The sequence below is a fragment of the Nicotiana tomentosiformis genome, chromosome 4 (genome assembly GCF_000390325.3).
Source record: "Nicotiana tomentosiformis chromosome 4, ASM39032v3, whole genome shotgun sequence".
In the NCBI taxonomy this organism is placed as follows: domain Eukaryota; kingdom Viridiplantae; phylum Streptophyta; class Magnoliopsida; order Solanales; family Solanaceae; genus Nicotiana; species Nicotiana tomentosiformis.
This window is the reverse complement of record NC_090815.1, coordinates 89854389-89868525: the sequence shown is the minus strand read 5'-3', so window position 1 is coordinate 89868525 and position 14137 is coordinate 89854389. Positions and strand designations below refer to the sequence as shown.

Sequence of the window (14137 nt, the reverse complement as noted above, 5' to 3'; positions counted from 1 at the left end):
CCATTGTCGGAAAAAGTCAATTTTTTTAAATTTTGATGGTTTTTCTCATTTTTCTATCTCTAACTACTAAAAAAACAAAACTAAATTACTAACACAGATACATACAACATACAATTTTCTCTACCCCATACTTTAAATTGTGGCATGTCCCCATAATACACAATTAAAAAATATAAGTTAAAGGAAACTTTCCTGAATTTTCAGTCGGGGTCTGAGTCGAAGTCGGGCTCCATTCCATGCGCCCAAACCAATGCACACATCCATACAGACAACTTCTTCTCAGCCTTCTTGGGGTACAACCCACACTTATCTTTTCCACTCATTGCAGCCTTGTCTTTCGAGCTCTTCAGTTTCCATTCAACACTTGCAGCTAGCTTCTTCTTCTTCTTCACCCAGTTTCTACATTCATCTCAAAAGTCAGAGTCTCCTCACCCACTCTAAGCATGAGTCCTCTCTCGTGTATGTCTAAGATTGCTCTGCCCGTTGCTAAGAATGATCTTCTTAATATGAGAGGGGCCTCCTTATTCTCCTCCATATTCACTACTATAAAGTCTACAGGAAATACAAACTTATCGACCCGTACTAAAATATCTTCCACTATCCCCTCGGGTATCAAAATTGTTTGGTCAGCCAGCTGCAAAGATATTGGTACTGACCTTATTTCTCCAATCTTACTCTCTGGCTTCCTGTAAATAGATAAAGGTATTAGATTTATTGAGGCACCAGAATCACATAAAGACTTATCAAATTTAATAGAGCCAAAAGAGCAAGGTATAGTAAAACTCACCGGATCTCCACACTTTTGTGGGAGTTTTTTTTTGCAAGATTGCACTGCAATGCTCTGTGAGCTTGACTACTGATGTTTCTTGTATCTTTCTATTATTTGTCAGGATTTCCTTCAAGAATTTTGCATGAGTTGGCATTTGGGAGAGCACCTTTGTGAATGGCAAATTTACATTAACTTGTTTCAGCATATCCATAAATCTCTCAAATTGCTTGTCTTGCTTCTCTCTATAAATATTTTGGGGAAAAGGTAAAGCAGGCATATGTTTGCTCTCTTCAGATTCATCCCTTCTTGAATTCTCTCCCTTCTTCTTTTCCTCGGTTCCCTTCTTGCCTTTCTTCTTCTTATTAACTTCATTTTTCAGCTGCTCCCCACTTTCTTTTTTCGGTACCACCTCATTTTGGATAGGGGTGGGCTCTTTCACTATTTGTCCACTTCTCAGAGTTACAACATTTACCGTGTCCTTGGGGTTTCTTTCAGTATCGGGTGGCAAAGTACCTGGGATCCTTTCAGAAAATATGGTGGAAATTTGTCCCACTTGCTTCTTCAAGTTTTGCAACCCTTTGCCAAGTTTTTTGATAATTGCACCATGAGCATCTAACCTCTCATCTGTTTTGACAATAAAGGTGTAACGATCAGGCCAGTTGTTTTAAAAGTTATAGCCCCGTTTACCTATTTAATGATCTTTCTATACTTTATAACTGATATATGACTTGCTGGAGTAATTGGTTTAGGTCCGGTGAGGTTTTGGAATGAATTGGAACATTTAGTTTCAAGTTTTAAAGTATAAGTTCAAATAGTGACCGGATATCGACTTATGTGCAAACGACCCCGGAATAAAATTTTGATGATTCCAACAACTCCGTATGGTGATTTTAGACTTAGGGGCATATTTGGAATTTTATTTGGAAGAACGTAGTTAAATTAGGCTTGAAATGGCTAAAATAGGAATTTAAGTTTGGAAGTTTGATTAGGGAGTTGACTTTTTGATATCGGGATCGGAATCCAGTTCTGAAAATTTTCATAGCTCCGTTATGTCATTTATGACTGGTGTGCAAAATTTGAGGTCAATCGAACTTGATTTGATAGGTTTCAACATCGAATGTAGAAGTTGGAAATTCTTAAGTTTCATTAAGCTTGAATTGGGGTGTGATTTGTAATTTTAGTGTTGTTTGATATGATTTGAGGTTTCAAATAAGTTCATATGATGTTTTAGGACTTGTTGATGTATTTGGTTGAGGTCCTGAGGGCCTCAGGTGAGTTTCGGATGGTTAACAGATCAAAAGTTGGACTTAAACAGCTGCTGTAAAAGCTGCTGCAATATTTTTCTGCTAGAAATATGGGGAAAAAAATCGAAGGCCGAAGACTGAGGCCGAGGGTCGAAGGCGAAAGACCAAGACTGAGGATCGAAGGCCGAGGATCGAAGACCCAGGATCGAAGGCCCAAGATCGAGGCTGAGGATCGAAGGCCGGGGATCGAATGCCCAGGATCGAAGGCCGAGGATCGAGGCCGAGGATCGAAGGTCGAGGATCGAGGGCCGAGGGGACTTCGTCCCATTTTCCATTTTTGACAAATTGGAGCTTGGGAAGAGGCGATTTTTGGGAGATATTCAGATAAAACATCGGGGTAAGTGTTCTTATCTCAATTATGGTTAGATTACCCAAATCCATCATTTGTTTTTACCATTTAATTAGTGTTTTGAGATTGAAATTTGGGAAAATATTATAAATCCCATAGAAATAAATTTTTGAGATTTCGGTGTCGATTTAGAGTCGGATTTGAGTGAAACTGGTATGGTTGGACTCGTAATTGAATGTGTTGTCGGATTTTGTGAGTTTCGCCGGATTCCGAGCGATTTTTGAGTTAAATTCATATTTTATTGAAAAATGTAGTATTTTCTTGTGAAATTATTTTCTATAATATTTGTTGACTGTATTGAATTATTTTGGCTAGATTCGAGCCATTCGGAGTTGGATAATTCAGGAAAAGGCCTACTAGTGGATTAAATTAGAGCCAGTCGAGGTAAGTGACTTGTCTAACTTTGTGTGGGGAAAATTTTCCCTAGGATTGGTATTGATGTGATAATTGTAATGTGTTAAAAGTCGTGTACACGAGGTGACGAGTGTGTACACGGGCTAAATATGAAAGATTATTTTTTTAAATAATGTAGATCGTTGTTGCATATTAATTAAATAATTTTATCTTGTTATATTTTTCATCATTGATTTGATTTATATACTTTAAATTTGTTTGGCCTTCTCCTGCTAATTATTTTTAGCTATTTAGCTAAAACTTGGTTTCTTTTATTCTGTGCAGTTTTTGAAGGTGGAATTTCTTTAATTTAAATATTATTAAAAATGAAGTATTTTACATTTAAAAATTTGATATTTAGACAAGGTGTTAAATTTGTGAAATATTATTTTTTTTGAATATTTTGTGAGATTTTCGTACTCATTGTGATGGAGAAGTGAGCTCTTTATTATGGAAAAATATTATTATTGATTTATTTTGGCATGATCCGTGAGCTCTTTATTGTGGAAAAGTATTGTTGTTGATTTAATTTGGCAAGTTGAATTATTTGGTCACTTGAGGTGCAAATTGTGATATATTGTGATATTGATACACATGTAGTGGTATAAGGTCTGGGTGTTAAAACGCATGCGGTGAGATAAGGGTGGCTTGATACGCTTGGCTAGTAGGGGAACTACTAGAAGTCATGCGGTGTGATAAGGGTGGCTAAAACGCGGGATGCTATTTCGGAAAAAATAATTTCTTTAAAATTAAATATGAAGGATCCCGCGGTGATATAAGAAAATGAGATATTGTGAATTTATTTATGATTTGGGACTACGAGGAGGTACCTCAGGAGTGCCCTTGTTGATATTGATTTATGGCTGCAGTTGCCTTTGACTATTGTTATGATTTTCTTAAAGTTGAAAAGAATTCTGTTTTGTTTCCAAGAGGTATTATTTGCCATTATTTTGCATAGTTAATTGGTGACATACTACTTACTTGATTCATTTCCATTGTCATTTCATTTTTATTATATTGTTAAACATTTCACCTTGTCTTTTATTATTCCAGTAGGGCCTGACCTGAACTCGTCACTACTCTACTGAGGTTAGGCTTGGCACTTACTGGGTACCGCTATGGTGTACTCATACTATGCTTCTGCACATCGTTTTGTGCAGATCCAGGTACATCTTATCAGACCAAGCATCAGTAATCTAGCTGTACGAGGAGACTTCGAGGTATATCTGCCAGCGTCCGCAGAGTCCGGAGTCCCCTTCTATCTTATTATGTTGTCTTCCTTATTTGCTTTAGACTCTAATGTATAGAGACATAGAGAATAAATTCTTAGAAGCTTGTGACTTATTTCTACCGAGTTTTAGGAGTTATAATTATGTGAGTTGCAAATTTATTTATTTCATATTTCTATTGTTATTCCGCATTGATAGGCTTACCTAGTCTTAGAGACTAGGTGTCATCACGACATCCTACAGAGGAAAATTTGGGGTCGTGACAAGTTGGTATCAGAGCTTTAGGTTCATAGGTGTTATAAGTCACAAGCAGGTTTAGTAGAGTCTCGTGAATTGGTATGGAGACGTCTGTACTTATCTTCGGGAGGCTATGGAACTGTGAGGGAAATATTCACTTCTTTGACTTCTTATCGTGCGCATTTGTTGACTTCAAAATTTTAAACCATTGTCTTTCTATTCTTTCACAGATGGTGAGGACACGCACAACTAGATCCGATGATCAGACACATGCGCCCCCTGTTACAGCCGCAAGAGGCTGGGGTCGGGGCAGAGGTCGTGCCAGAGGCCGAGGAAGACCACGTGGTGCAGCCAGAGCACTTGCACGAGCTGCTGCAGCAGAGCCACCAGTAGCTCTAGTTGGAGAGCAGGCACCTGAGACGCTTGATACTACTCCTGCACTTCAGGAGACTCTGGCCCAGTTTTTGAGCATGTTTGGCACTTTCGCTCAGGCAGGGTTAATTCCACTTGCTCCTGCCACATCTCAGGCCGGGGGAGGAGCATAGACTCCCGCCACCCATACCCTAGAGCCACGGGCCCAGGTTGACCATGCCCCAGAAGTTATACCAGTGCAGCCAGTTGTTTCAGTTCGGCCCGAGGTTAGGGCATCAGTTTCAGAGGGGGAGCAGCTCATGCTCGAGAGGTACAAAAAGTACCACCCTCCCATATTCAGCGGTTTAGATTTAGAGGACGCTCTAGGTTTTCTAGAGGAATGCCACTGTATCCTCCATACTATGGGTATTGTGGATTCCAGTGGGGTTTCTTTCATGGCATTTCAGCTTAGAGGAGCAGCCTACCAGTGGTGGCGGGCATATGATTTGGATAGTCCGACTAAGGCAGCTTCACTCACTTGGACTCAATTTTCAGATATGTTTTTAAGAGAGTATGTTCCTTAGAGTCTTAGAGATTCTTGGCGCGCAGAGTTTGAGAAGCTGCGCCAGGGTTCTATGACCGTGTCGAAATATACGGTCCGATTAAGTGAGTTGGCTAGGCATGCACCAGTCTTAGTTGCTACCGTTCGAGAGCGGGTTCACAGATTTATTGAGGGTCTCCACCCTAGTATCATATTCAGTATGGCACGAGAGCTAGAGATAGACATCACATACCAACAGGTGGTGTCGATTGCTAGGAGATTGGAAGGTATGTGGATCCGGGAAAGGGAAGAGGGGGAAGCTAACAGATCCCGCCCGTCATGGTAGAGGTTATGTGAGTCGTTCTATTCATTCAACACTTCCAGCTTCCAGTGGTATTCCGGCTACTCCCAGACCTTAGGTTCTATATTATGCACTGCTAGTGTCTTCTGTACCTCCTGTATAAGGTGCCTTCAGCGGGAAGTCTATTCGATCAGGCCCGAGCCAGTCCCAGCAGCCACGTCCTTCGAGGGCTTGTTTTGAGTATGGTGACACTCTTCATATAATGAGGGATTGCCCCAGATTTAGGAGGGGTGCACCTCCACAAATTTCTCAGGCCTCACCTATTCCACAGGGCCCTTAGGCTTCTTGGGCCATGATTACTACACCAGTTGCTACTCCACCTGCACAGCCAGCCAGAGGTGGAGGTCGGACAGGTAGAGGACACCCTAGATAGGGAGGCCAGACCAAATATTATGCCCTTCCTGCTAGGACAGAAGTCATTGCATCCGATTCTGTTATCACATGTATTATTCCGGTCTGTCATAGAGATACATCAGTCTTATTTGATCTAGGCTCCACTTATTCTTATGTGTCATCTTATTTAGCTCCGTATTTGGTTGTATCCCATGATTCCTTGAGTTCTTCTATTTATGTATCTATACCCGTGGGTGAATCTATTATTGTGGACCGCGTGTATCGGTCATGTTTAATTGTTATCAGTAGTTTTGAGAACAAAGATGATTTATTATTGCTCAGTATGGTGGATTTCGATATTATTTTGGGCATGGACTGGTTGTCGCCCTATCATGCTATTCTTGATTGTTACGCCAAGATGGTGATGTTGGCTATGCCAGGTCTACCACGGCTAGAATGGAGAGGTACCTCAGATCATGTTCCTAGCAGGGTTGTTTCATTTCTTAAAGCTCAATGAATTATTGAGAAGGGGTGTGATGTGTATCTGACCTATGTGAGAGATGTTAGTATTGATACTCCTATCGTGGAGTCAGTTCCTGTAGTAAGGTATTTTCCTGATGTATTTCTAGCGGATCTTCCATGTATGCCACCCGACAGGAATATTGACTTTGGCATTGATTTTTTGCCGGGAACTCAGCCCATTTCTATTCCACCATATTGTATGGCCCCAGCAGAGTTGAAAGAATTAAAAGAACAATTACAGGAGTTGCTTGATAAGGGTTTCATTCGGCCCAGTATATCATCTTGGGGTGCTCCTGTCTTATTTGTGAAGAAGAAGGATGGTTATATGCGGATGTGTATTGATTACCGTCAGCTGAACAAGGTTACAGTGAAGAACAGGTATCCATTGCCACGTATTGATGACCTATTTGATCAGCTTCAGGGTGCCACAATGTTCTCTAAGATTGACTTGCATTCATGCTATCATCAGTTGAAGATTCGGGAGCCAGATATCTCGAAGACTGCTTTTAGGATTCGGTATGGTCATTATGAGTTTCTTGTAATATCATTTGGGCTAACAAATGCCCCAACAACATTTATGCATTTGATGAACAATGTATTTCAGCCCTATCTTGACTCCTTCATCATTGTATTTATTGACGACATTCTGGTGTATTCCCGGAGTCAGGATGATCATGAGCAGAACTTGTGAACTCTGCTTCCGACCTTGAGAGAAAAAAAGTTATATGCAAAATTTTCAAAGTGTGAATTCTGGATTGATTCAGTGGGATTTTTGGGTCATATAGTTTCATGCAAATGGATCAAGGTGGATACGAAGAAGATTGAAGCAGTGCAGAGTTGGTCCAGACCATCCTCAGCTACGAAAATCTGGAGTTTTCTTGGTTTGGCAGGGTATTATCGCCGATTTGTAGAGGGTTTCTCTTCTATTGCGGCATCTATGACCAAATTGACCCAGAAGGGTGCTCCATTCAGGTGGATCGTGGAATGTGAGGAAAGCTTCCAAAAGCCCAAGACATCTTTGACTACAGCCCCGGTATTGGTATTACCTACAGGTTCAGGGTCTTATACTGTGTATTGCGATGCATCGCATATTAATCTCGGCGCAGTGTTGATGCAAGACGGTAGGGTGATTGCCTACACGTCCAGATAGTTAAAGGTACATGAGAAGAAGTATCCGGTCCATGACCTTGAGTTAGCAGCTATTGTTCATGCCTTGAAGATTTGGCGGCATTATTTGTACGGTGTCCATTGTGAGGTCTACACCAATCACCGGAGTCTACAACATCTGTTTAAACAGAAGGATCTTAATTTACGGCAACGGAGATGGTTGGAGTTGCTTAAGGAGTATGATATCATCATTCTCTATCATCCCGGGAAGGACAATGTAGTGGTTGATGCCTTGAGTCATAAGGCGGAGAGTTTGGGCAACTTTGCATATTTACCGGTAGCAGAGAGGCCTTTATCCTTGGATGTTCAGGCCTTGGCCAACCAGTTTGTTAGATTGGATGTTTTCGAGCCGAGCCGAGTTTTGGCTTGTGTGATTTCTCAATCTTCTCTTTATGATCGTATCAAGGAGCGTCAATATGATGACCCCCATTTGCTTGTCCTTAAGGATACAGTTTAGCACGGTGATGCCAAGGAAGTAACTATTGGAGATGACGGTGTATTATGGATGCAGGGCAGGCTATGTGTACCCAATGTAGATAGCTTGCGTGAGTTGATTTTCCAGGAGGCTCACAGTTCGCGGTACTCCATTCGTCCAGGTGCTACAAAGATGTATCAGGACTTGAGACAGCGCTATTGGTAGAGGCAGATGAAGAAAGGCATAGTGGAATATATAGCTCGGTGCCTAAACTGCCAGCATGTGAAGTATGAGCAACAACGACCGGGTGGATTGCTTCAGAAATTAGAGATTCCAAAATGGAAATGGGAGCGGATCACTATGGATTTCATTATTGGGATCCCACGGACTCAGAGGAAGTTCGATGCAGTTTGGGTGATTGTGGATAGGTTGACCAAGTCAGCCCATTTCATTCCTGTAGTTACTACTTACTTGTCGGAATAGCTGGCTCAGGTCTATATTCGCGAGATTGCCAGACTTTATGGCGTATCGGTATCCATCATCTCTGACCGGGGTACGCAGTTCACATCATGGTTCTGGAGGGCTATACAACATGAGTTAGGTACTCGGGTTGAGTTGAGCACAACATTTCACCCTCAGATGGACGGACAGTCCGAGCGCACTATTAAGATACTAGAGGATATGCCCCGCACTTGTGTGATAGATTTTGTGGGTGCTTGGGATCAGTTCTTGCCACTTGCGGAGTTTGCTTACAACAATATCTACCAGTCAAGTATTCAGATGGCTTTGTATGAGGCCTTGTATGGTAAGAAGTGCCGGTCTCCAGTGGATTGGTTTAAACCGGGCGAGACTAGGCTATTGGGTACAGATTTGGTTCAGGATGCCTTGGAAAAGGTTAAATTAATTCAGGATAGACTTCGTACAACCCAATCTAGACAGAAAAGTTATGCGGATTAGAAGGTTCGTGATGTTGCATTCATGGTTGGTGAGCGAGTCTTGCTCCGAGTTTTTCCTATGAAGGGTGTGATGAGGTTCGGGAAGAAGGACAAGTTGAGCCCTAGGTATATTGGGCCTTTTGAGATTCTTGAGAGAGTTGGAGAGGTGGCTTACAGACTTGCACTACCACCTAGTCTCTCTGCAGTTCATCCGGTATTCCATGTCTCTATGCTCCGGAAGTATCACGGCGATTCGTCTCATGTGTTAGACTTCAGTTCAGTTCAGTTGGACAAGGATCTATCTTATGTTGAGGAACCAGTGGCTGTTTTGGACAGGTAGGTTTGAAAGCTGAGGTTAAAGAACATTGCTTCCGTGAAGGTGCAGTGGAGAGGCCAGCCAGAAGGAGAAGCTACTTGGGAGACTGAGCAGGTTATGCAACAAAAATATCCACACCTATTTGAGACTCCAGGTATAATTCTAAACCCATTCGAGGACGAACATTTGTTAAGAGGGGAAGGATGTAATGACCCGACCAGTCATTTTAAAAGTTGTAACCTAGTTTCCCTATTTGCCGAAGTAATTGGTTTAGGTCCAGTGAGGTTTTGGAATGAATTGGAACACTTAGTTCCAAGTTTTAAAGCTTAAGTTCAAATAGTGACCGGATATCGACTTATATGCAAACGACCCCGGAATAAAATTTTGTTGATTCCAACATCTCCGTATGACGATTTTGGACTTAGGGGTGTGTTCGAAATTTTATTTGGAAGACCGTAGTTAAATTAACCTTGAAGTGGCTAAAATAGGAATTTAAGTTTGAAAGTTTGACCAGGGAGCTGACTTTTTGATATCAGGATCGGAATCCAATTTTAAAAATTTTTATAGCTCCGTTATGTCATTTATGACTGGTGTGCAAAATTTGAGGTCAATAGGACTTCATTTGATAGGTTTCGACATCGAATGTAGAAGTTGGAAATTCTTAAGTTTCATTAAGCTTGAAAATTGGGGTGTGATTTGTGATTTTAATATTGTTTTATGTGATTTGAGATTTCAAATAAGTTCGTATGATGTTTTAGGACTTGTTGGTATATTTGGTTGACGTCCCGAGGGCCTCGGGTGAGTTTCGGATGGTTAACGGATCAAAATTTGGACTTAAACAACTGCTGCAATATTGTTCTGCTGGAAATTCGGGGGCAGGAATCGAAGGCCGAAGACCGCGGCCTAGGATCAAGGCCGAGAGTCGAAGGCCAAAGACCAAGGTTGAGGATCGAAGGCCCATGATCGAGGCCGAGGATCGAAGGTCGAGGATCTAGGGCCGAGGGCCGAGGGCAGCCTGGACATTGTAAGTTATAAAGCAGGGGACTTCGTCCCATTTTCTATTTTTGACAAATTGGAGCTTGGGGAGAGGCGATGTTTGGGAGATTTCAAAGAAAACATCGGGGTAAGTGTTCTTAACTAAATTATGGTTAGATTACCCGAATCCATCATTTGTTTTCACCATTTAATTAGTGTTTTGAGATTGAAATTTGGGAAAATATTAGAAATCTCAAAGAAATGAATTTTTGAGATTTCGGTGTCGATTCAGAGTCGGATTTGAGTGAAACTGGTATGGTTGGACTCGTAATTGAATGGGTTATCAGATTTTGTGAGTTTTGCCGGATTCCGAGATGTGGGCCCTACATGCGATTTTTGAATTAAATTCAGATTTTATTGAAAAATATAGTATTTTCTTATGAAATTAATTCCTATAATTTTTGTTGATTGTATCAAATTATTTTAGCTAGATTCGAGCCATTCAGAGTTGGATAATCGAGGAAAAGGCCTACTAGTGAATTAAATTGGAGCAAGTCGAGGTAAGTGACTTGTCTAACCTTGTGTGGGGGAAATTTTTCTTAGGAGTGGTATTGATGTGATAATTGTAATGTGTTGAAAGTCGTGTACACAAGGCGACGAGTGTGTTCACGGGCTAAATATGAAAGATTATGTTTTTAAATTGTGTAGATCACTGTTGCATATTAATTAAATTATTTTATCTTGTTATATTCTTCATCATTGATCTGATTTATATACTTTAAATTTGCTTGACCTTCTCCTGCTACTTGTTTTTACATGTTTAGCTGAAACTTGGTTTCTTTTATTCTGTGCATCTTTTGAAGGTGGAATTTTTTTAATTTAAATATTATTAAAAATGAAGTATTTTACATTTAAAAATTTGATATTTATACACGGTGTTAAATTTGTGAAATATTATTTTTGCTGAATATTTTGTGAGATTTTCGTACTCATTGTGATGGAGCCGTGAGCTGTTTATTGTGAAAAAATATTATTGTTGATTTATTTTGGCATGAGTCGTGAGCTCTTTATTGTGAAAAATATTGTTGTTGATTTATTTTGGCAAGTTGAATTATTTGGGCACTTGAGGTACAAATTGTGATATATTGTGATATTGATACGCATGCGGTGGTATAAGGTATGGGGGTTGAAATGCATGCGGTGAGATAAGGGTGGCTTGATACACGTGGCTAGTAAGGGAACTACTAGAAGTCATGCGGTGTGATAAGGGTGGCTAAAACGCGGGATGTTATTTCGAAAAAAAATATTTTTTTTAAAATTAAATATGAAGGCTCCCGCGATGATTTAAGGAAATAAAATATTGTGAATTTATTTATGATTTGGGACTACAAGGCGGTACCTCGGGAGTGCCCTTGTTGATATTGATTTATGGCCACAGTTGCCTTTGATTATTGTTGTGATTTTCTTAAAGTTGAAAAGAATTATATTTTGTTTCCACGAGGTATTATTTGCCATTATTTTTGCATAGTTAATTGGTGACATACTACTTACTTGATTCATTTCCATTGTCATTTTATTTTTATTATATTGTTAAATATTTCACCTTGTCTTTTATTATTCCAGTAAGGCCTGACCTGACCTTGTCACTACTCTACCGAGGTTAGGCTTGGCACTTACTGGGTACCGCTGTGGTGTACTCATACTACACTTCTGCACTTTTGCACATCTTTTTGTACAGATCTAGGTACATCTTATCAGACCAAGCATCAATAATCTAGCTGTACGAGGAGACTTCGAGGTATATCTGCCAGCGTCCGCAGACTCCGGAGTCCCCTTCTATTTTATTATGTTGTCTTCCTTATTTGCTTTAGACTCTGATGTATAGAGACATACAGAATACATTCTTAGAGGCTTGTGACTTATTTCTACTGGGTTTTGGGAGTTATAATTACGTGAGTTGCAAATTTATTTATTTCATATTTCTATTGTTATTCCGCATTGATAGGCTTACCTAGTCTTAGAGACTAGGTGCCATCACGACATCCTATGGAGGAAAATTTGGGGCCGTGACAAAAGAACTTCATCAGATCTTCTAGCCCAGGCTGATTGGATTGTTGAGGTTGAAACTGCTGCCTTTGCTAATTTTGGAAGCCTAGAGCTCCTTGTCCCTGGAATTTGGAGTTATTTTGTTGCCATGCATTTGCAGTACCCCCAGGTGAACTCCATGAAAAACCGGGGTGCTTCTGACCCGTTGCATTGAAGTTATAATTTCCTACAACATTTACTTCCTCAGTTGAGGCCTGACACTCATCAGTAGGGTGTCCTCTTCCACATATATCACAACCTGCGTGATTCTCACTTTGTATTGAAGCTAAGGTCAGCTTTCTTATCTCTTTCGCCATGGCATCAAACTGTACCTGCACAGATATGTTGGCATCAACCTGGTGAACACCATTTACCCTTCTTCTTTTTGCATTTTCAGAAGGCCATTGATTTGCATCTACAGACAATTCATCGAGAATGGTGACTATCTCCTCTGGTGTCTTTTTCATCAAAGGGCCTCCAATTGCATTACTCAATGTTCTACGTGAGGCCGGTGTCAAACCATCCTAAAAATCCTGGAGTTGCATCCAGAGTTCAATTCCGCTATGTTGACACTTTCGAACTAATTCCTTGAACCTCTCCCACGCTTCAAACACAATTTATGTATCTTTCTGGTAGAAGTTATGAATTTCTCTTCCAAACTTGCCCGTTTTAGCTGAGGAAAAATATTTATCAAGAAATTTTCTGGTCATCTCCTCATATGTTTTAATTGATCTTTGGGGCAAGCTTCAAAGTCACTGCTTTGCATCGTCTTTGAGAGTGAAGGGGAATGCCCTTAAGTAAGCTGCATCTTGTGACACCCCATTGTATTGAAAGGTGTTCATAATCTCCTCGAAGTCCATTAGATGGTTGTTTGGATCTTCGTTCATCTTTCCTCTGAAGACGCATCAGTTTTGAAGAGTTTGGAGCAACCCTTGCTTTAATTCGAAATTATTAGCCGCAACTGGAGGTGGTCTAATACTTGATAACCCTTGGTTGTAAACCGGTCTAGCATAATCACCAAGTGGTCTCCCTGCACCGAGAGGTATATTTCTGAACTGGTCTGCACCCAAGGTTGGTTCTGAGCAATTCTCCGAGCCCTCTCTTTTTCATAGATAAGTTGTGCATTTCGAAGAGCTACTTCCTCAGCATCTCGTGTAACTTTCTCTTTGTTAGGCCGCCTCTCTTGCAGCCAAATCAACATTATCATCATCTCCCACCATAATTTCCTTGGTTTAGGATTGGCCAACCACTACAAGAAATTAAGCCAAAACCGACCGCGGCTAACCGACCGACTTCGATCAGATAAAAAACCGACCGAAATACCGACTGAAGTCGGTTGGCTTTTTTAAAATATATATTTTTTAATTTTTATTTTACGAGACCGACCGACTTCGGTCGGTTCTTTTTGGCGCAAAAATGCGGGAAACTATTTTAGCATCCCGCGAAATTTATTTTTTAAGAAACCGATCGAAATCGGTCAATTTTTCAAATAAAATAAATTAAAATTAATATTCAAAAAACCGACCGAAAATCGGTCGGTTATTTCAGTCAGTCATTTTAAAAAACTGACCGACTTCGATCGGTAATTTTATATTTTTAATAAAAGCGACCGAAATCGGTAGGTTATTTTCGCACTAAAATGCAATTAAAGAGTACAAATAAATTAAAGAAAAGTCATAAACCAAAATGTACCAATAGTCTAGTGGTAAAATAGTATCATATCATAGTACAGACCCTGGTTTGAGTCCTAGACGATGTATTGTTTAATTGCATAATTAAAAATACAGACCGAATTCAGTCAGAAAATACCGGCCGACTTCGGTCGGTTGTTTCGAAAGATTTTACTTTTTAGGTC

General features: G+C 40.4%; 1 protein-coding gene across 1 annotated transcript; it reads right to left on the bottom strand.

The window, feature by feature from the left end:
• Positions 1-200: 200 nt before the first annotated feature.
• Positions 201-12749, bottom strand: LOC138910114 (uncharacterized). The gene is made up of 4 exons (XM_070201336.1): positions 12446-12749; positions 799-1393; positions 657-686; positions 201-399 (listed from the first exon to the last, which is right to left on the bottom strand). The coding sequence occupies exons 1-4, from the start codon at positions 12747-12749 to the stop codon at positions 201-203; spliced, it is 1128 nt and encodes a 375-aa protein (XP_070057437.1).
• Positions 12750-14137: the final 1388 nt, after the last annotated feature.